The following is a 23,597-nucleotide window of genomic DNA, read 5'->3' as shown; positions in this document are numbered from 1 at the left end:
TCTTCGTGACCCACCCCCTCCTTCACTGTTTCCTTTTTAAAACAAAACTGACACTTTCCCAAGAGACCAGTTTCACCATGTTGTGAGGAAATGAAGCAGGTGTAGGGGGAAAGTGTGTGCTTTGCAAAGTGTAAATGTCTTCACCTGCACTGTTTTAATTAACTGGAATGCAAGCCACATGTGTAATCGAAAATTTTCCATAGCTACCTTCAAACACTAAAAAGAAACAGGTGAACTGTTTCTGAAGTAATATATTGTATCTTAACATATCCCAAATACTAGTATAACAATCAATATAAAATTATTAATGAGATCTTTACATTCTTTTTTTGTACTAAAGTCTTTGAATTGGGTATGTGTATTATACCCAAGCACATCTCCCAGGCCACTGGATTTTCATTGGAAATACCTCACCTGTGGTTAGATTTCATTAAATTAACAGATGAAAAAGTGGATTCACATTCCCAACCTGTTCCAAATTTACTTAAAAGTTTTCCAGCAATCAAATGGAATATCAATTTTGAAATTTATATTTAAGTGAGTTTAAATGAAACTAAAATTCCATCTCTCAAACACGCTGTGGCCACATGTGGCGGATGTCTATTGTGTTGAACAACGCAGGTCTAGGCAAATATGCGGTGAGATTATGAGAACAACAAAATGATCCTTCGGATACGCCAGCTGTATTCAAAACAGTGACCAGCACTGTCCCCCAGCCAGCCTCCACACCTACCTGCCTTCCAAAGGAAGCAAATATTTATGTAAAGCACTTTTCTAGAATTAAAGATACAAAGGCATAAATCATCTCCATTTCAGAGGAAGACACTATCTAGTGTGCAGATTTTTTATTTTTTTAACATACCTTTATTGGTTTCAGAGAGAAGAAGGGAGAGAGAGAGAGAAACATCAATGATGAGAGAGTCACTGATCGGCTGCCTCCTGCAGGCCCCCGACTGGGGATCGAGCCCGCAACCCGGGCATGTGCCCTGACCGGGAATCGAACCGCAATCTCCTGGGTCCTAGGTGGATGTTCAACCGCTGGGCCACGCCTGGCAGGGCTGGAGATATTTTTTTTAAATAAGTCTATCATAATGTAGAAATAGAGGCATGTACATATGTAACCGAAATACAGGGAAGAGGAACTGCAACTCAAAGGGTGAACAGGAATGTGTCAGGTGGAGAACTCTAAGCAGAAAAACACAACCAGAAAGCTAGGGCCACACCGGCCTGGAGAGATGGGGGGGGGGGAGTGCATGAAAGAGCAGGGGCGGTAGCTGAGGATGTTGTCAGCTGCGGACAAAGTAGAATGAGGCTTTGTTTTCACCCTGGCTGTGCGCTGGGGATGGAAACACCATCCCCTGAGCTTCAAACACTGCCCCCCTCCATCCCCTGTACACATATGGAAATTGCAGCCAGACCTTGGGGATCCATGTCCGCAAGCCCCGAGGTAGGCACATTCAATAGGAAAAGACTCCGATCATATATCCACTCAGCAGTGCCTAAGTGCTTCCTCAGTGTGGCCTTTGTAGAGCGAGGAAAGTGGGCACAGTAAGGACACATTTTCTGGCTTCAGTACACGTGTGATCTAGCTGCTGTCACTTTTCCCCTGACCCGTCATGTCATCGCCCTGTCAACACATTTATTGAACAACTACTTTGTGGGAGGTGCCTCATTTCTTCCCCTTCCTGCCAGGCCAGGGCCCGCGCCAGCTGTTTCTTATCTTCTGCCCCAGGGTAAGCTCACCTGAACCCCCTTTTAATCACTGGACGGATGACTCTGTGGCTTGGACCTGGAATATACTTCTGGAGGTGATTCCTTCAAATGATCCACTTGGAGATACTGCCATAGCCCCTTTTGTTGTAATAAACGGTTTCTGTGTCATCCAAAGAATGTATGTCATTAAATAGCTAATTCAGAGAACACACGCATACTTGTATCTAAAAACTTGACAAATTGATTCCTCTTAATAACCAGGTCATTTGTTGACCATTAACTCTATGCGCCTCTGCACTGTGCACACTTACCACACGCATACGAGATAGAATTAATATAGATTTGTACAGGTGTGGAAATCACTTGCACAGTCGGTCAACGGTGGACACTAGAATTGAACATGGGTTTCATCGGACTCCGAAGTTAATATTTTTCTTGCCATACCCCGCCATTCTCGCTCTGCTTTTAGAAGTGTGAGGCCCCTCTCACCTAAAAAACAATCTGGTGGGTGATTCATTAATTCAAATCATCAACTTTCCTCCCCAAACCAAAGCTGATCTCTCCGGCTACGAGAGGGCTGACGCCTCGCAGCAGTTGCTCTCCGCCGAGCCGCCCACAGCCCCGCCCCCGCGGGCGCCTCCCCCGGCCCCGCCCCAGCCACGCCTGCGCGCGCCTCCTCCGCGGCCCGCTTTGGCCTCTTCCGGCGCTGGGCCACGCCTCCTCGCCTGCGCCGCCCCCTCCCCCCCCGTAGTGTATAAGATCCGGAGCGACGGATCGCGCCCAGGAAGGGCGAGCGGGCGGGCGAGCGGATAGGAGGACTGGGCATGCTCCGCGGCGGCGCAGGTTTTGGCCACAAGTAGGAAGAAGCCCGTGCGCGACACCGGCACCGAGAGGCGGGAGCCCCTGCGGCACCGCGGCTGTGGAGTCCGTCGCCGCCGCCTCGGAGCAGGAGCGGGCGAGGGACCAGGCTGCCAGGCCGAGAGCCGCCCAACCTGCTCTCCTGCCCTTTCCCTCAGAGCCCGGGAGGTGCGCTGCACCCCTGGCTCGGTCACCTGGGCGGTGAGGACCCCGCGCCGGAGAGCCGGACCGGACCGGACCCGACTGGACCCTCCCTCTGCCGACTGCGGCCCTAGAGCGCCCCCCCGGGGCGGAGCTGCCGCCGCCGCCGCTGCCTCCTGCGTGCGGCTGAGTGTCCGGCTCGAGCCCCGCGCCGGGAGCGTGCGGCCGCCGTCAACCCCGAGGAGAAGGAGGAGGGGGCGGCCATGGGGCTGCTGTCCCAAGGCTCGCCGCTGAGCTGGGAGGAGACCAAGCGCCACGCCGACCACGTGCGGCGGCACGGGATCCTCCAGTTCCTGCACATCTACCACGCCGTCAAGGACCGGCACAAGGACGTGCTCAAGTGGGGCGACGAGGTGAGCGCCCGCGACCCCAGCCCCCTCCGGCTCCCCTGTCAGGCCACCCTGCGCCGCCTTTGTTCCGCGAGGCCCTACCTGCGACCCCAGCCCAGGGCCCCGAGACTCTCCGCATCCTGCACTGCGCCCCAGGGTCCCCGGGCGCCTCCCCGCCCCGGCGTGTGGTCCCTGCCCTCTCGTGTCGGGCTTCCAGGAGAGCCTGGGGCTTGGGGCCCTGCGCTGAGCCTTCCGGCCGGACTGCGCTCTCCAATTCATTCACTCATTCATTTGGGTTTTCTCCTTCATTAAGCAAGTGTGGATTGGGCACTGGGAGGGCGCGATCATGAAAAAGTGTGACATTTGGTGCTTCGGGGAGTTTACAGTCTCTTATACTTATCTGCCAACCGCCTTTCGAAATCCACTGTCCCATTACAAAATGCGCTTTTGCTATTAATATGAAAGGAAAGTTGTCCTAGGAAGGCCCGTCGCTGTTAGGAATCAGGTCTAAAGGATGTTAACTTATGCCCCTCACCCCCTCCATTCCAGTTATCTTTTAAATCTCCAATTCCTCATCAGTCCCCCTCCCAAATACACACTTTATAGGGATAAACGGAACTTTTTTTTTTTTTTTTTTTTGCCCCTAAAGGGGAGGAACCTTTCTGGCCCTGTTTCATTCTAACTGGAAACTCCTAGCGCTTCATAATTGGGGTTTGTTAGTACCTTTCCATGGCCTAAGTCCAGCATCTAAACTTTACAAATCAGTCCCTCATCATATGTGATATGTCTCTGGATTCTTAATATGTTGTTGAACCATAGTTTATTTGGAATGATCTGGAAAGCATTGCCTCCTGTTAAACTCTCTTCTTTCAAAGCATTTTATGCCCTTCCTTCCAATTTATTATTATTATTATTATTTTTAAATATATGTTTATTGATTTCAGAGAGGGGAAAGGAGAGGGAGAGAGACAGAAACATCAATGATGAGAGAGTCATTGATCAAGCCCACAACCCGGGCATGTGCCCTGACTGGGAATCGAACCCCAATCGCCTGGATCCTAGGTCGATGCTCCACCACTGAGCCACGCCCGGCCGGGCCCTTCCAATTTTTAAAAACCACAGGTATATGCAGTTCAGATAATTAAATGACTTATTGAAGAGTTTATTCATATATGTATGTATTTATTCCCTAGCCCCTCCTACCCTGCCCTCACCACTCATCCAGAACTTGCTTCAAACCACAATCTCATTTGCCTTTGGTGGCTAGGTCAGGTGTAAATGATTTATCTTCTAGTCATCATTATCACTCTTGACCTAAGTGTCAAGGTGCTGCTTCACCAATACAGAATCTCTCCCTGCAAAAACGTTACTTTTTCTATTTCTAAGATTGGAACATAATTCTATCTCTTGCAATTAAAAGAATTGTGCTGTTTTAAGTTAGAAAAGTATGACCAGTAATTCACATTTCTACTATAAATGGTTTCTTTTCAGACAGAAAAGGGGTACACTGTGTTTGGTGATAATTGTTCAGTTTTAGTCTAAAGTTCATTGTTTCTTTACAGCATCTGAATTTTATATGTTCATTTGTGTATTGTATTTTATGATCTACTCTATCCCCCTAGATTTTTTCCTCTCCAGAACTTTTATAAAAATGGAATGCTATGAAGAATATTGATTTATCATACATAGTAAAGAATATCATGTCACACTTCTGAGTTATTTATTTGAGATGGTGTGTATTGGGTCACATATAAATTATTTGTTACCATGGTTGCAGTTAAAGGAGTTTGAAAGCCAAAGTCTCAGATTTATAGTGGAAGGCTTCCTTGATGAGGTGAGCCTTTGAAATGAGCTCATTAGATGAGCAGTAGAGTAGTTAACTACTCCAGTGTTAGCAGTAAGCCTTACACATACTAGGAATTCACTATCACATCTGCTGAGTAGAAGTCTTCAGGCAGCAGCAGACAGCAAGCAAGCTTGTTTTTATGCAGAAGCCTTGGGCAGGCTGGGCAGATAAGAGCAGAGAAGGGTGTGGTGGGTAGTATGGCCCCTGAGATGAATGGCCTCGGCAGACAGAAAGTGGTGTTTGGGATGTGATATGTTGGACAGTGTTAGTGTGATACCAAAATATTGCTTTTCATATGGGAAGTTTTGGTGGTGTACTTAGGGGGCCATGGACTTGGCTTAAAAAAGAAAAAAAAAAGTGCCTTGAAACTGAAAGGTGAGCCTGCCACTTCAGAAGTGCTCAGCCCTAGTTACTAGGAAAGTGCGTGTCTCTGATAGTATCTAATCCGAGAGAACCATGGATCTGGAGTTCTGCTTGTTTTGTATTCCGTGTGTGATTCTGCCCACTGCCTGTGTGATTCTGAGCCTCAGCTTCCTCATTAAGCAAGTGAGGGGCTGGACACTCCTTCCCTCTCAGCTTTTACAGTTTAAACACGATTTGAGTACATTTTTAAATGTACATCTTTCAAACTGGAATGTTAGTCTTTGAAATTTACCTGGGGATAATCTTTAGACCATTGAGTAAAGAGAAGGCTATCAGCAATTGCCACAGTAAAAATGGTTTGTATAATAAAGGTGTTTGTATGCTGGCTTATTGGAACTCAAAAAAGTAGAACCTTATAAGTAGGTAGATTCCAAGATCAGCTTAGAGCTGAATGTTTTACCTTTAGTGTGACAGGTCCTAACCCTTTGCACCGTTTCTGTGGGAAACAGAAGTTCTAACTCCTAGGTGCCAGGAACTCGTAGGTTCATTTTGCCCCAGGATGGTGGTTCGGGGAGTGAAGGGGAAAAGTAAGATGGATATTCCTGGGTGCTTTATTGCTAAGCATTGTATATATATGCAAAAAAAAGTATGCACTTCTCTCTTCACAGCTCACACACAACTTTTCAGGTACATATTTTGTTTGTAATTCGGAGTCTGCACATAAAAGACAAACCTAGGAAATCTATCCTGCAAATGTGGCAATACATGCAACTCTTGAATTTTTCCTAATAATCACTCTAGCATTAGCTACCTGCCGGGCCTTTGCAGCTATTTAGTGGCAGAGGCATTATCAGAATTGAAATCTCTCTGACTCCAGGTGCATTTCTTAAACACATTATACCAGGCTTTGGATTATTTACAATGTATGAGATTTCATCAAATCTCCCTTTACAGAGTTCAAACTTCACAGGTTGCAGAGGTGCCAGAACACATTTAAAAGCAAACATAATTTTTCTTAAATTTTTTTAACCCAATGTAGTGTGGCTCTCAAAGGCAAGAAGGTAAATTGTCCTCTAGTTAGCAGAAAAGTCTGTGTGAAATTTGAGAGGAAAATATGATATGTCTCTAATATATATGAGTGTGTTCTTAATATGCATATAACTAATAAAACTGAGGTGGGATTTAAAGGTTGGTGTATCATCTATTGATTTTGAACTACAGATTTGCCTGTGTAGGTTAAGAGTGCTTAAGTGACTATTTAGAAAATGCATAGCTTGTCAGTGATTAAGGTTATGATCTTAAAACAAAAATAACAATCTTCAGCTATAAATCTAGAATAGACTAAAGCATAGTCATTTTAGTCTAATGGAAGGTTTTGTGTAGATTTGGACCAATTAATCTCTCTTAACCTCATTTTTGTCATCTATAAAATGGGGACAATAATACCTTCTTATAGGGTTATTAAGATTAAATGAGATAATGTTGATGAAATAGTTCACAAGTGAGAGCCTAACCTTTTAAGACTCATAAATGGTAACTTAAAATGTTTACTTCATTTTTAATATCCAGTATATCTCATTTAAGTTAGAATGGTCATAGGGGAATGAGGCATTCCATGTGTGTGGGTTTTTTAAACTAATTACTTGAAATTTGCCTGCTTAGATATAATTATATTCCATTAGCTTATTAATTTTTGATGGTATTTCCAAATTGTATTTAAAAGTTAATTATTTATTGATAGTCTTTGTGAAGATTTGGGTTTGTGGCACATTAAACAAAGTTGTTGAATCTTTCTCTTTCTCAGCTGTCACTGTGGATATTAAATTTAATAGCATTTATTGATTTGTGCCTAAAGCACAGTGGTGAAATGAAGGAAAAAGAGTAAAACATGATTGGAGCCTTCTGGTGATTCCCCGCCCTCCCCAATTACCTTTTGTACCAAGAGGTTCATTTTTGAAGGTTAGGAAACCAGATAACTGACCCATTGTTTATATTAGGGACTGGGACTGAGAATTTAGGGCTTAAATGTGAGCTTGACTACTACTTCTGGGGTAAATCTCAATTTTTTGCCATTCGCTTGTTACTTTTGCATGGGCTTCCTTTTTAAACCAATTTCATTGAATTATAATTTACATACAGTAATATTCACCCATTTTAAATACGTAGTTCAGTGATTTTTAACAAGTATATATAACCAGATATTTGCCAACACAGTCAAAATTAAAAATATTAGAACACTTGTACATATAAAACATAAAACACTTTCAGTACCCTCCAGAAGCTCCCATGTTTGCAGATGACCGTGTGTGTGTGTGTGTGTGTGTGTGTGTGTGTGTGTGTGTGTGTGTGAGAGAGAGAGAGAGAGAGAGAGAGAGACAGACAGACAGACAGACAGACAGACACACAGCACTTCAGGTGATTCTAATTCTTCAGACACTGCCTTTGGGAAGCTACCCTAAGAATGTGTGGCTGTTAATTAGATGAACAGAAGGGAAGGCATTCTAGGCAAAAGAACAATGTAATGAAGGCAGAAAGGTGAGAAATAGCATTGGTATGTGAGGGTTATGTGCACTTAGGTGTTTTAAGTGCAATGAGTAGATATGATCATTTTGTAGAGGTCTTTGTATGGTTCTGGATAAGTAGAGGTTTTGCTATACTTTTAAAGGCATGAGGAAAATAGAATGGAAGAAAAAGTTTAATACTTCTGTACACTTGGCTTCTCTAGAGAAATGTTTCTGGACTTCTGAACCAGTTATTATATCCCCCCCATATCACTTGAATACCTCTGAATGTTTAGAGTGTCACTTCTAATACCACTTACAGTAATGCCTAGAAGTGGTATTAGCAAATATATTTGCTAATATTGTCTGTGTAGCTTCATTTTGAGGTATAAATTTAGGTAAAGTTCATTAAGACCCCATATCTTGAGAAAAGATGTCAGAATATGAATGGAACCTTTAATATCAGAATTTGTATCTTTGAACATTTTTAGATACTCAGGTCATCTGAATGTATTGTTAAACTCAGAAAACTGTATATGGGGCATTACTGATATTGCTGATAATATTGGATGGACCATATCCTGATGAGCTTACTAATTAATATTCTCTGTTCATGATTTAACCAGGTTGTTTTTTAAACATTGTAACAGCTTTATTTGGATATAACTGACATGCAATAAAATTCACATATATAAAATGTACAGTTTGATAAATTTTGATATATGTATACACCTGTGCAACCATCATCACAATCCAAATAATGAACATACCCATCACCTCCAAAAATGTCCTTGTGCCCCTTTGTAATTTTCCCCTGCCCTCCCCTTCCCCATGGGAATCTTCTTCGTTTCACCGTATCTTAGTTTGAATTTACTAGAGTTTTGTATCTAGGAAATCATACAGCATGTACTGTTTTGGTCTGGCTTTTAAACTCTGCACATATTGCCCAGCTGGGCGTGGCTCAGCGGTTGAGTGTCGACCTAGGATCCAGGCGATCGGGGTTTGATTCCCGGTCAGGGCACATGCCCGGGTTGCGGGCTGCAGCTGATCAATGACTCTCTCATCATTGATGTTTCTATCTCTCTCTCTCCCTCTCCTTTCTTCTCTCTGAAATCAATAAAGAGATATTTAAAAATAAAAAAAATTAAAAAATAAACTCTGCACATATGTTTTGAGATTCATTCATGTTGTTGCATGTGTCAGTAGTTCATTCTTTTTAACTGCTGAGTAGTATTCCATTGTATCAAATACTACAATTTGTTTATGCACTACTTGGATTGTTTCCATTTTTTAGCTATTACAAACAAAGCATTCATGAACATAAATGTACAAGTTTTTGTATGGACTTATGCTTTCAATCCTGATTTTTATCTGGGAGTGATGTGTTTTAACTTTTTAAAGAAGCTACCAAATGTTTCCAAAGTGGTTTTACCATATTTTCCATTTCCACCAGCAGTGTATACTAGTTCCAGTTTGTTTGCATCCTTGCCAATACATGGTGTACTCAGTCTCAGTAATTTTAGCCATTCTAATAGGTGTGTGGTGGTATTTCATTGTATTTTTAATTGTATTTTCCTAATGATCAGTGATGTTGAGTATCTTTTCATGGTATTATTTGCCATTTCTATATCTTTTTTGTGAAGTGTGTTAAAATCATGTTTATTTGAGTTGTTTTCTTACTGAGTTTTGAGAGTTCCTTAAGTATTGTGGATGTAAGTCATATCAGGTATATACTTTTGCACCTATGTTCTCCTAGCCTATTTTCATTCTCTGAACTGTGTCTTTTGAAGAACAGGAATTGCTCATATTGATGTAGTCCAATTTGTTCTTTTATAGATCATGCTTTTTGTGTGGTATCTAAGACATCTTTCTTTAATCCCAGGTCACAAAGGTTTTTACTATTAGGTCTGTGATCCATTTTGAGTTAACTTTTGTATATACTGCAAGGTATGGATTTTTGGTTTCTGTTTTTTGCATGTTACCCCAGCACCATTTGTTGAAGAAACTGTCTTTTCTCCACAGTGGAAGGTGCATGACCTTGCACCTTTGTCTAGTATCAGTATGTATGGTTTTATTTCTGGATATTTTTTTTGTACTGTTCCATTGATCTATTTATCTTTATGGCAGTACCATAGTTCTTATTGCTATAGTTTTATAATAAGTTGTGAAATCGGGTAGTGTTAGCTCCACAATTTTGTTCTTTTTGAACTTGTTTTGACTCTTTTAGGCCCTTTGAATTTCACATGAATTTTAGAACCAGCTTGGCACTTTCTACCACAAACAAACAAAACACACTACTGGGATTTAGACTGGGATTGCATTGAATCTATAAGTCAATTTTGGGAGAATTGATATCCTAACAATGAGACTTCTGACCCACGAACACATACACCTTAATTATTATTGGTTTTCTTTAATTTCTCTTGTCAGTGTTTTGTAGTTTAAGTTTTAGTTTCTGATTGTTCATTGCTAATACAGATTGGGACAAAAGTAGGTTTACAGTTGTGAGTACGCAAAACAGTTTATTCTTATGTTATTTATTCATTATTGTATTTCCATATGGACAACCATAAACCTACTTTTGCCCTCTACTGTATATTGAAATAAAATTGATTTTGTATATTTATTTTGTATCCTGCAACCTTACTAAACTCACTTTTGAACGTGTGGAATACAATCCTAATCATTGTTCTAATGTCTTTGTTAATTCTATCATCTTTGTCATTGAAGGTCAGGTTCAGTGGATCTTTTCCCTCTTCATTTTGAATGTTTTCCTGCTTCTTTACATCTCTGGTAATCTTTGATTGGATGCCAGACATTATGAATTTTACCTTGTTGGGTACTTGATATTTGTATATTCCTAAAAGTATTCTTAGGTAGTCAAAAGTATTCTTTGTTCCTGGAATATAGTTATTTGGAGATAGTTTGATCCTTTCAGGACTTGCTTTTACAATTCATTAGGCAGATCCAGAGAAGTCTCATTTTAGGGCTAATTAGTTCCCTTCTACTGAGGCAAAACCATCATGAGTACTTTATCCAATAGCCCTAAATTAGGAGTTATTCCATTATGGCTTCTGGGGACATACCCTGATTTCAGCTTTAAGTGCTTGCCTCACATGCATGGGTTGATTTACTACTGAATCCTTAAGGGGGACCCTCTGCAGCTCTCGGGGGTTTTATGTGCAGCTCTCTTCTCTTTGGTACTTGGTCCTGTGAACTTTTGATTGACTTGGTTTCCTCAGACCTTCACTTCCATCTCTTCAATTTAGGGAGTGCTTCAGGCTCTGGTTCACCTCCCTGCCCATAATCTACAGCTTCTCTCTTTTTTTTTTTTAAACAATTCTGGAATAGACAGAATTGTTTGGGGGTTTTTTGGTGTTTTTTTTTAAATATATCTTTATTGACTTCAGGGAGAGGAAAGGAGAGGGAGAGAGAGAGAGAAACATCAATGATGAGAGAGTAATTGATCGGCTGCAGCCCGCAACCTGGGCATGTGCCCTGACCAGAAATCGAACCCCGATCGCCTGGATCCTAGGTCGACGCTCAACCGCTGAGCCACGCCAGGCCGGGCTACAGCTTCTCTTCCATCAATAAGTTGGGGCAATTGTAGGGCTCACTTAATACCCCCTCCCCCCCCACCCCCCCGCAATATCTCGGGATTCTGCCCTTGGTTGTCTGATGTCTGGTGTCTTGAAAAAACTATTTTTCAATATTCTTATTCATTCATTCTCCCTCCCTCTCTCTCCCTACCTCCTCTCACTCTCTCTTTCTTGTTCTCGTTGTTTCAGGTGGGAGGGTAAAATTGGTTGCTGTTATACCATCTTGATCAGAAGTGGAAGTCTTTCCCAGTTTTCCTGTTCTTTCAGCTCTGCTTCTTTGACTGTAAACTTTGTCCAAAGGCTTGGTACCCTCATGGTTTTATCTCCAGCAACCAAGATGTAGCCAGATTTTTAAAGTTAGGATTTTTTTTGCCCTATGCTATAATGTTCAACACTTGGTATCACTGTTACCATCCTGTGGCCAGGTATTTGGTGAAAACATAATTATTTGGAAAGTTTGCATACATTTTCTTTCTTTTTTTTTTTTAAAAAGGAGAGGGGGAGAGAGAGAGATAGAAACATCAATGATGAGAAAGTCACTGATCGAGCCCGCAACCCGGGCATGTGCCCTGACCGGGAACCGAACCGTGATCGCCTGGATCCTAGGTCGACACTCAACTCCCAAGCCATGCCCGGCCAGGCCATACATTTTCTGAATGGACTTTAATTTGAAGATATAGGCATCCAAGCCCTGAGTCTTCCCTCAAATGGTTGTGTGATCTGACATATGGAACTTAACATTTTTGGACCACAGTTTCCTCATCTGTAAGACGACAAGTGAAAGAAATCCTATTATTTGGTTTGAAATACATGCTTTTATATATAGATACATATACTTACAGTATCTTTTAACAATTTAACTGTGTCAGAATGCTTTAAACTCCATGAAAATCAGGAAATGTGTACCAGAAATGGTAGAATCCATTTCCTTGCCCTGTCACCTTTTGGGGTTTAGCATTTTCCTAAGGTAACATATTTTACTGGCTGAGAAACTAATCTAATTATAAAGTTATAGATATTAGGTTTCTAGAAATGTTTTCCTTTAACTTGCTCACATAGGTTTACTGAGGCTCACAGCTTTTTTATAAAAAGCAAGGATGGTATTGCAAAATGTTTCCCTCAGAAAAGCTGAGATTTAACCTTTACTTACATGTAGCAAAACATTAAAGCCTTTATTTCCATGGTGGATGACTTTTAAATTAAGAAGTGCTTATTGAGTACCTACTATATATTGAGGACTTCTTATGCTAGGTAATGGGGTTGAAGAGAGAAACCAAGAAAAGAGAGAAGCTCTCTGCCCTTGAAGAACCCCAGTGGTTGGGTGGGTGGGTTTGCTCTATCTGGAGATTCTGGGAGTCTTATAGATGGGGGAACCTTCTGGTAGACTCTCAAAGGGCATGTGTAAATATGAAATTATGAAGGCGCTAAAGTTGAGGGAGTACTGCTATAACATAGGACCAAAGCAGGGAATAGGGAATGGCTGGAGGTTAAGGTTAGAAAAGTGGGTTAGGTTCAGGCTGTTGAAAGTTCTTTAGGGCAGACGTGGTATTGTAAGTCCAGGAATGGTACAAGGTGATTTTTTCCCCCCTAGATAGATCCCTTTGTTGACAGTGTGAAAAATGGGTTTGGAAGGGTCACTGAGGACAAGGAGCCCACCGTCTACAGAACATCTCTACAGAGAGAGGAGAGAGTCTGGCCTGAGGCTCTAGAAGTAGTTACTCATATTAAGGAGCTACTTTGAGGAGGAATCTGAGCACCTGGCACCTGAGTGTTTAAGCCTCTCACTCACGTCCTAGCTTAGATGACCAATTGAGTAAGAATCTCTGTGGAGATAGTTTCTGAGGGAGCTGGTTTGGATATTTGGTTTGGAACCTTGAATTTAAGGAGCCCAGTGCTACCTCTTCTAGGTGGACAGTGAGGAGACAGCAGGAGCAACACCTGAGCTGGCTGTGTGTGCCTGCGCAGCCACCGGCCTGAAGATGGAGAGCAGGGTAACCAGAGGAAGGAAACATTGGTGCACAGAGGCCTGATGAAGACACACATAGGGGTCAGGTTTAGTGTGGGATCCTGAGAAGGGCAGTAGGACCGCCAGGTGTGGGAGAGGGATGGCAGGCTTTCCGGAGGTATGGAAGGATGGGAACTGAAATGAAGCCATTGGATTTGCTGGTTAGGCAGGGACTGAAGGCTATTCCAAACATATTAAGAACTTGGGAAAAGCAAAAATTGGTTTCTGGCCAAAATAAATGGCACAAAGCTCCATGTATATTTTCACAGCTTGCAGAGTCCTTGAAATCGCGATTATAATTTTCAGAAACAGAATTGAACTGAGAAAGCACATGAGTTTGGGTCACTTAAGTAGTATCTCTGTGGCTAAGTCATCTCTGTTGTATATTGTAAATGATTGTAATGGATTGAGTGCTAGAATGATGATCCTGAGTCTCCACTTAAACGTTCGGTTTCTCAGACGTTGTTTTAGAAGATGGGGAAACATGAGTAAGCCTCAGACTTCTAGGCAAAAGAGGTCATTTGGATATACCTTTACAAGTACCTGGAAAACTTCATTTTCTAGATTACTATGTCCTTGGAAGTTCATACGGTGAAGGTTCTACTCTGTTGGATACTCCTTGGAGAGCTTTCTGTATTCTTAGATTTTTGTGTCTGTTATGGTCAGGATTTGGTAGGTAAACGTATTTCTACAGCAAGATTACAAAAGAACCCCCAAACCAGATGTTCTGGATTACATTAGTATTCACACAGACCCACTGTCTTAGTCTCTCTTCCCCCAGCTCCTCTTTTTAGTCCTTTAGTCAGTTAACTTCTTTCATTTTGAACTGGATGCTGACTTAGCAGCCCTAAAACAAAATCCTAAGGTGAGGGACTCCACAACCCATTTCCTGGAAGTTATTAGGAGTTGGCTGCAACTCTGCCACTTTTGGGTCACTAACAGGGGTCATGAGCTGGGATATACGGAGCTTCACATATTTTAATACTCTGGAGAGAGAGTGAAGATCTTGAAGTACTCTGTGAAAGCTGGCTGGCACTTCTCGGAAGCTTTTTAAACAGTTAGGGGTTGTAGCAGTTGACCTTAAACACTGGAAAGTTAAGTTTGTTTTTGTGAGTTTTTTTTAAATCTTGTTTGTAAAGTATATACTCTGAGAACTGTAAGCTTGATATGAACCTAAAAAGGTTATTTGGGGTGCTTCCTTCATTTTCCTCTCCAAATATTTATTTATTTATTTATTTTTTAAACTTTAAAAAAAAAAAAATCTTTATTGATTTCAGAGAGGAAAGGAGATGGAGAGAGAGATATAGAAACATCAATGATGAGAGTCATTGATTGGCTGCAGCCCGCAACCCAGGCATGTGCCCTGACCAGGAATTGAACCCTGATCGCCTGGATCCTAGGCCAACACTCAACCGCTGAGCCACGCCCAGCCGGGCATCCCTCTCTAAATATTTACATTTGACACAATTCAGGTACTTGGAAGGTATGTTGTTATCTAGCACACTTTTCAACAGTCCTGCCCATGCTAAGCACGGGAGTCCTCTCCTCTGGGCCCACAGGGCCACGATCTTCTTACTGTTACTCAAAGAGTAGGAACTAGGAAGTAAACAAAAGCCCTCTTAGTACAGAGTTCATGCACTTTACTCCTGGATGTGTGTCTTGGGTCCTTACCCAGAGATCACTGGCTTTATACACAATTCCTGCAAGCCCTTTCATCTAGGTTCCCAGCTCAGGATGAAATACAAAAAAACCATTTGAGGCAGAGATGATAGACTAATTCAGAAAGAGCAACTGAAAAGCAGATCTAGATGCAGCAGCCTTGGGTCTCCAGGGCCTTGCTCTGTTGGGACTAATTAGAAATGAGGTTGCTAATGAAGCCCGAAGCCTTAATAAAAAGTGAAGGTGTCTTTACTGTCTTCCGGTTGATAGCAGAAGAGGAGGTAATCAGGTTTAGAAAGATTTCCACTGATATATACATGCAGTTTTTAAAGAGATCATATGCTTAAAAGGAAGAGGGAAACGTTAGTAACAAGAAAGTGCATTTGAGTAAAATTACTTTCCTGGCAATGCAAAGTAAGTAATGCATTGTATTTGAGAGTGAATAAAAATTGATAGTTATATACTAAGAGGATTTCTGGAAGAGTTTAATTACAGAAATAGTAGCTTAGAGCTGGAAGGGATATTATGGTGTATTTTTTTCTTATTTTCCAGATGTTGAAACTAAGATCAGAAAGCATTCTAAATGTCTGTAATTGTAATATTTGTGACAACAGAAGGAAAATGAAGATTGCTCTGGGCAGGGTAGCCACCTTGCACAAGTCCAGGAGGCACTAGTGTGCTTGGTGCCTCTTGGGGGTGGCAACAAGAAGGGGGTCACAGTGTTGGGGGGTGTCAGCAAAGGTTTCCCTGAAGAGGTGACATTGGACTTGAGGCCCACATAAGCCAGCTATTTGAAGGCCTGAGAGTCTTTCCAACCAGAGAGAACAAAAGTACCTCAAGGCCCTGAAGTGGTGGATGGAGAAACAGAGAGGTGGCCGCTGTGGCTGGGATGTGGTGATGGGGGAGACGACGTTGATACAGAGGAAGCAGAGGCCGGAAGATCGACTGAACGCTCTTGGTGAGGGGTAGGAGTTTTTGCTGAGTGTGAGCCCTTTGAAATTTCAAGGAGGGGAGTGACTTGATCTGTGTGGTGAAGGAGCACAGCCAGGTCTGCCTCCTTGTAGAGCTGGGCATATTCTACACTAGTAGCTTCACCTTTGACTGAGACCAACAGTACCTGAAACAAATGGTGTTTGAAACAATAATTTGGTGAAACAGTACTCTTTCCCATAAGTGACATATTCTGATATTTTATACTACTTCATTTCAAGTTTTTTGTAGTGTTGATTACAACCCCATGGCCTGCTACGGGGTTGTAACCAACATTCGAAAAACACTTATAAGACACTATTCTGCCTTAATAAGTGTATCACTGCCCTAGAGCTAGAAAATAATAACCACTAGCATTTGAGTGGTACTGTGTGCGTACTGCTGTTGTAGCAGTTTACATGCATTATTTTATGGAATCCTCCCCAGTGGCTCTATGAGGTAGCTATTCTCCCCATTTTACAAAAGAGAAAACAAACTCAGGAGTTAATAAGATTCAAACTGATTGCAAAGCATGCACTCCTAGCTGCTCCCCTAGGGACCACCTCCCAGATAACGGAAGGAAAAGAGTTCTGGGGCTGTAGGCTGCAACCCAAGATGAGATTAAAGGTAGAAAGGAAAAGAAGAAAGAATAGAGGAAGGGGCGGTGTCAACAAAGAAAGTAGGGGTTTTGTTTGTGAACTACATTATAACTGTCTTAGAGTCACAAATGCAGGCTTAAATAATTTTGGTACCAGATGGCCAATGATTCCCTTCTAGTTCTTTCAAAACTATACTATTGAATATGCTTGGTCAGTTTCTCTGTCTGCAGGACAAATGCTGACAGGTTTAGTAATGTGGCCACAGATTCCCAGCTAGTAATCTACTGGCAATGGAGCCCTATGAAAAGGCAGCTGCAGACGAGCCTTTCCCGGGAAGATCAGGCGGACCTCACTTGATCACTATGCAGCCTCGGTCAGCTTCATCCCATGGTGGCAGGTAGTGGGCTAGAATTAGAGCCTGGAGTCAGGAGCTTTGACTTATCTTTTTGAAATTTTACTCCTTTAACATGAATCTCTCAAATACAGCAGTGAAGGAGTTTATGTAACAAGTCTCCACCTTCCAGTGGGCCCCCTTTGAGCACAGCAGTTACTTTGGAGTTAGAATTCCTCTGTGGTAGCATTCGCTCTCGGTCTCTTTAGAAAGCACTCTTCTTTTTTTTTAGCTCCCCCTTTGTTGGGTGAGTTAGTCTACCACCAGTTCCTAAGAACTAAAACCCTGATTTTCTCATAGGCAGTCTCTGAATTTAGGCCAACCTAACTTACATATACCACAAGGAAACATGCTTGCTTTCTTGCTTGCTCAGCTCTAGTAGTATATCAGGCCCTGAGCTGGGCTGCACCGTGGAGGGTGGGTGTTCTCTAGCAACAGTCCTGCCTCTGCTAAAGTCCTGAGCGCTCTGTACCTGGTAGGAGCCACCTCAGAGGTTCTTGATGTGGCCCCGCTCCCCCACACTCCCCCTACCCCTCCAGCTGAGCCCTGCAGAAAAATTGATCCAAAGCAGCCTGTATCTGGGAACCAGGATACCCTCTTTCTTGCCAGCCACATGGTAACTAGGACTCTGGCAGGGGAATATGTTCTTAGGAAAAAGCCAAAGAATTAACTTGTCGTTAGAACCCAGAAGCTATAAGTACTAAAGTACAGATGTTTTGAGGTAAATAAAAACTACTTATATTTACAATATTGTTTCTTTAGGAGGAAGAGTCTTCTGGTTTATGTTCAGGTTTCTCTATTGCAGACTGTCTGCATTAACTTGGTGCCCATAGCAAACACCACCACTGGTAACTTATGTGCTACCTTTTCTGAGGTTCGTTTGTGTGAGAAGACTGGTTGGGTCCTGTTAGATTTGGTTCAGAAATAATAGGTGTGCCTTAACATGGCCTTTATAACCATCAGAAATTAAAACTGACATATGCCTGAAGTGTAGTGCTATGGTATAAAAAAAAAAAAAAAAAAAAAAGTCAGCCAATGTAAATTTTCAAGGCCAGAGATGAAATGCCTCATTCTGTCTGTAGGCCATAAAAGAGCAGATCTACATTCAGGGATTTCCCATATAATGAATTCATTTGTCCAGGTACAGTTCCAGGGTTGTGGCATCTATTGAGTTTACTCCAGTGCTGTTCAGTACAACTATGTGCAGTAATAGAAATATTTGCTTAGTCAGTAGGATAGCCACTAGTGGGACTTGGGGAACTGCATTTTAATTAATTTTAATTGTAAATAGCCACATGTGCCTAGTAATGGACAACATGGTTTTAATCTTTCCCTTTAATGAAAGGTGTCATTGTTCCCTGTAGGAAATTCACCACAATTTTTCCAGCAGCTCCCAGTTTCTCTCTTTTAAAACCCTAAATTTTTTCACTTACTCTTCATGTCACTAATCTTGTCATGTGAAGAATGTGTTTTCTCTGTGTGGGTCAAGATAGTGATTCAAGGAAGTTACTTCACCTGATCATATAGGAAATTCATTGCTGTTCTGCTGCTCTGTAAGCTGGTCTATTTTAGGAAGCCAACTTAGATAAGGTCAGGGTGAGGCCACATTGATTTTGGTTTCTGAAAGTGTAAACTTCCTTAGAGTTCACCTGTGTAATTCTGTGATATGAAATGACATTTCATAGTAGGTGGGAAAAGTAAAAATATATTGTATTATGAGAATTTGATATAACTTTAGAGACTACACTACTAAAACATTTCTTTGGGGGACAGAGCACAGTTTAACTTGACATATCAACAGCTACCAGTTTAAAATATCATACACAGTATACAGAATCGCATGTTACAATTTCTGCTTCATACTTGGTTTCCCAAAATGTTACCACATAAGACAGTGGTTTTGATATTTAGTAATATCCTTATACATCTCTAACCTGGAAGTTTGCCTTAAACCAAATTCTGAGCCATATCAAATTTTATTACATCTATATTAGAATTTCTAACTGAAGTTGGTCCACTATTTTAAGCTTAGCTGCTCTTTTGGTCTTGTCATTCAGGTCTTCCCTATCTAAGTATAGGTGATTTTTTTTTTAAAGAGTGTCACTATGGCTAGCACCTTTTTGGGTCCTCCAAGTTTGGGTATCATGGTGGATATGGAAATGGGTGCCATCCAACTAGATGGTTGAGAGTGCTCAAAAATATTAGTCATTCATATTTTGCCATATGAGGAAATAGTCTTCTGGACAGAAAGCATGGTTACTAGGCTTATAATCTAGAGAAGGACTATTGTGACATGATCTCTGTCGAGTGGGACTGGCTTATCTGCATCTCTGACCAGCCAGACAGGTGATTCTGCTGCAGTCAGAATGGTGGTCAGGGAAATCCTGTGGGAGATTAGATTTATATTTTATCAGCAGACCCTCTCCTTTGGGCAGTCTCCATCCTCCTAGAAGCCTTCTGATCTCCCAGACTGGATCAGATTCTATTACATATGCACATCTCAAGCATTCACGAAGGTCATTTAGCTATGTTGTGTTATTAACTGTGGCTCCAGCCACAATGTAAGCTTTACAGCAGGAACTACGTCTGCCTGGCTCTTCACAGTATTCCCAGCACAGGGCTTTCTTGAGTAGATGAAAGGATGAAGCAAATGGGGATGTAAGGGAGGCAGGCACAGCAGAGGAGGGAGCAAGATGCTGTTTGGGCACTGGTTTGTCATCAACTCTCACTAGAACCATAACCCTCAAAAAGGCCAGTGGGCTTTTTTTCAAGTTAGTGTAAGGAGAAAACTGGGTCTCTGAGAAGCAGCAGGTGGTTCTAGGAGGAGTCAGGACTATAGGCTTGGGCCAGTGGAAGAGAGCCAACAGTGAATACTGGAGCTGGCCCCCAACCCTGAATTTTGAATTTCAGTAGGATGACTAGAGACAAAGGAATTTTCTCAAAGTATAACCTCCCTAAATAGGGAAACCGCCTACAACTGATTCTGAGTCTTAGAGAAGTAGATTGTTTGCCGAATGAAGCACTGTTTTCACCTCCAAAGAGTAGAAATTTAAAAATATGTATTTTATAAAATGTCTAGCCTTTCCTTAAATTCTAAGCTCCCTGAAATGCTTACCTTAATGGTAGAATATCAAAATGTTTTTGTTGTTCTTGTTGTAGTTTTAAAGAGGAAAACTTTGATTTTAAACTTGGTAAATGTCATTTAAAAACAACGTAAATACTAAAAATTTTAATATTAACAGTTAATATTTACTGTTATCTTGAACTCTAATGCCACAAGTATTTCACCCTCTATTATATGTTCAGCATTGTACTGGTTACTTACATCACCCTCAATTAAGATTGTTTATTGGCCTAATTTCAGATGAATAAAGCACCTTGTGCTTGTGCAAACCTGCATTAAATAACTAGAGGGTTACTGTGTCCGGTCGTTCCTAGCAACACTGTATAACAGTAAACTATATAATAGTCTTTGAATGTGCCTTTGTCTTTGATTAAACAGCTCAGGGATATTTGTGACTGTTATTCTAGTGGGATAAAATTTAGCCATTTAGCCTTTTGCAATGAAATTTAAAGGGTTTTAATTTTCATTTGTAGAAAAAGTAAGTGTACATTTTAAAAATATGAGTGTCTCACAAAGAGCGGTAGGTTATTTTTATGGGGCTTATTCTCCCTCCACTAAAAAAGACAACTGATGGGCACCAAGAAGCAGTTTCCCTAAGTTACATCTAGGGCATTGTGACCTGTGTACTGAGAGTAGTGCCGTGGCTATTTGTGCTTTTTCCAAATGATGTGTTAATTATCCAAATTCGAATTGGTCACTCTACAGTCCACTTACAATGCTCTTTGGGCATGCATGCACTTTTAGAGGTGTGTGTGCGTATGTGTATACACATAGATGCTGCTGTAATAAAACTCTGAGTGTGCCGTCTACATGCTATTTGAAGTGAGGAGTCTGTTACAGTTTAATCCTTAGAATCTAAGGAATCTATGTTGTGTACAGAAGGGCCTCTATATCTTGTTTTGTCATTTTCTCTTTGATTTTGTCTTTTCCTCTCATACTTTGGATGCAAAAAGATTTAGGATGGGGAAAAAATCCAGAATTAGTAAAATCACTGTGCCTTAGGTATTTCATATTCGGAGAACATTGTCTTATTGTATCACTTATACACACACACACACACACACACATCTTTATTGATTTCAGAGAGAGGAAGAGAAGGAGAGAGAGAGATAGAAACATCAATGATGAAAGAGTCATTGATCGGCTGCCTCCTGCACACCCCGACCTGGGGATCAAGCCCTCAACCCAGACATGTGCCCTGACCTAGAATTGAACCTCCATCTCCTGGATCCTAGGTTGACACTCAACCGCTGAATCACTTTTTATTATCTCTCAACAGTTAGGTTACTGAACTAAAATCCTGTTCAGTTCTAGTTTGACTCTTAAAGATTGAGTTAATTATTTGAGTGTTTGTGTGAACTAGAATTAGAAATAGACATAAATGTATTGAAGTTGGTGGGGGAAGGATGATTTAAGATAACAGAAAGCCAAGAGGTTAAAGAACCATTTTCAGCACTGGTACAGAAAGATCAAGTTGACTATAGGGAACAATTACCTCAGAATGCCTTAAATTTGAGTTTGAAAAATCTTCAGGGAATCCTGAGGCTTCTAACTGAAAATAGATTTTATCCAAAAGGAAGTTTTTCTTTCTCATCTGAGAAGTATTCTGATAATTTTCTGTTTCATTTGCTTAATGAGATTGTGGATATTCTTTTTTTAATTAAGGAGAGTTTGGTTTGTTAGCATTTTAAATGTCATCCATTTGGCTGATATTTAAAACTCAAACTGAGTTTAAGCTTTTTGTTCTTTTGCCCTCCCTATGCTTTAAGTTGTGGGCTAAGAGTGACTTGAAAACCAAGGGTTTCAATTATTTCAAAACTAGGAAACTAACAAAAGTTATTTCAATTTAGGTTATACAATTGGTACAAAAGTTCTTGCTCATTGTGATAGTAAATGATGGCAACCCAGTAAGCTAGGAAGTTTCTCTTCATCTTTCAGGAAGCATATTATCTGGTTAAGAAGATAACTTAACCCTGATAACAGATGGCTGCCAGGCAGATAATGTTGGAACCAGTGATGGAAGGAGGATTCCTTCTAACTGGGATAGGTAGGAATGCTGCATAGAGCACACAGGAGCTCTGTCCTGGGCCGAAGAAATGAGCTGACCCACCTATTTAAATCTGTAACCAAAACTGGTACATCTCTACTACTATGATACAATGTCAGGCCCACCTCATAAAACTGAGGCATAATCAATTTGAGAGATTTTCAGCCAGTTTTATAACCTTTCCCTGCCTCATATAGCTTACAATAATTTTTAAAAAGCTATCACTAATAAGACTAGCATCCTCTATAGTCCTAGCAACAAGGTGTGTTGGGCCTTGAGGCCAGACAGAGCTGGGTTCATATTCCTATGACACCATGGTCTTGGGCAATTTACTCAGCATCTCTGAACCTCTGCCCATCTGTAAAAAGGGTGATCGTGCCAACTTTGCACGATGGGTTTGAAGATTAGGATCCATAAGTGAAAAGTTCATGGTATACCTTTTCTCATAATGCTCACTTAGAGATAAACTTCTTTCTCATACCTATGATATTTCATATATTCATCCCGATACTAAACAAAGTTTCCTGTCCCATCATGTTTTAGCTCTTAGGGAGTCATGGATCTGTAGATGCTATCTGAAAACCTGTACTTAAAATTGGGAGCAGTTCCAGATTCTGTAGCCCATAGATTTCAGGAATTTGACATTGAGTGATTGATTATATAGGTGCAAATCTCACATTTCTGGTTCTTGTACTTATATCAAGTATAGTCTTACCTGTTTTTTGAACTAAAATATTCTAATGGAGAAGCATGAGTGGGAACTTAAACTCATTGATAAGGTAACTGTCTTGTCAGTTCAGTCTGCTGTAACAGATACTATAGACTGGGTGTCTTAAACAGACATTTCTCACAGTTCAGGAGGTTGGGAAGTCCAAGATCAAAGGTGTGGGCAGATTCAGTTCCAGGTAAGGGCACTCATTCTGGCTTACAAATGGCTGCCTTCTTGCTGTGTCCTCACATGGTGAAGAGAGATCATTTTTCATGTCTTCTACTCAGGGCACTAATCCCATCATGAGGACTCCTGACCTAATTACCCCCTACAGGCCTCGCCTCAAATACCATTACATTGGAGATTAAGGGCTTCAACCTACGAATTTAGGGGGACAAAAACATACAGTCCACAGCAATAAAAGTTAATTGAAAGTTTATTTTTTTGTTGTTGAAGCCATTTCTCATGGTTACTAACATTTCCCCCCCTTTTATAATTATATTTCTTAGTTGAAGGGCAAAACAGTTTCTTGAATGTTACCATTTCTGTGATAGGGATGGCTGGCTCACATGCCTTCCAGGACTGGGCAGGCACACATACCTAAGGGAATAGGCCACTGCAGACCACAGTGCGCCGCCTCAGAGGAGAGCAGCCCGGCCCCTGGCCTGCAGGACTCCAGCATAC

The 23,597-nt window shown here is 41.4% G+C and overlaps 1 protein-coding gene across 4 annotated transcripts in view; it reads left to right on the top strand.

The window, feature by feature from the left end:
• The first annotated feature begins 2,491 nt into the window (after window positions 1-2,491).
• The window catches only part of GCLC (glutamate-cysteine ligase catalytic subunit), a 44,311-nt gene continuing 23,205 nt past the window's right edge, over window positions 2,492-23,597 (top strand). For all 4 annotated transcript variants that reach the window (XM_081140538.1, XM_081140540.1, XM_081140539.1 and 1 more), the window contains exon 1: window positions 2,492-3,125. In XM_081140538.1, the coding sequence (XP_080996664.1) occupies window positions 2,976-3,125 (150 nt within the window). In that variant the 5' untranslated portion in view covers window positions 2,492-2,975. The remainder of the gene's footprint in view (window positions 3,126-23,597) is intronic.

Source organism: Miniopterus schreibersii (genome assembly GCF_964146895.1).
Source record: "Miniopterus schreibersii genome assembly, chromosome: 6".
Classification (NCBI taxonomy): domain Eukaryota; kingdom Metazoa; phylum Chordata; class Mammalia; order Chiroptera; family Miniopteridae; genus Miniopterus; species Miniopterus schreibersii.
The sequence above is the reverse complement of the archived record's forward strand: the minus strand, read 5'-3'. Positions and strand labels throughout refer to the sequence as shown.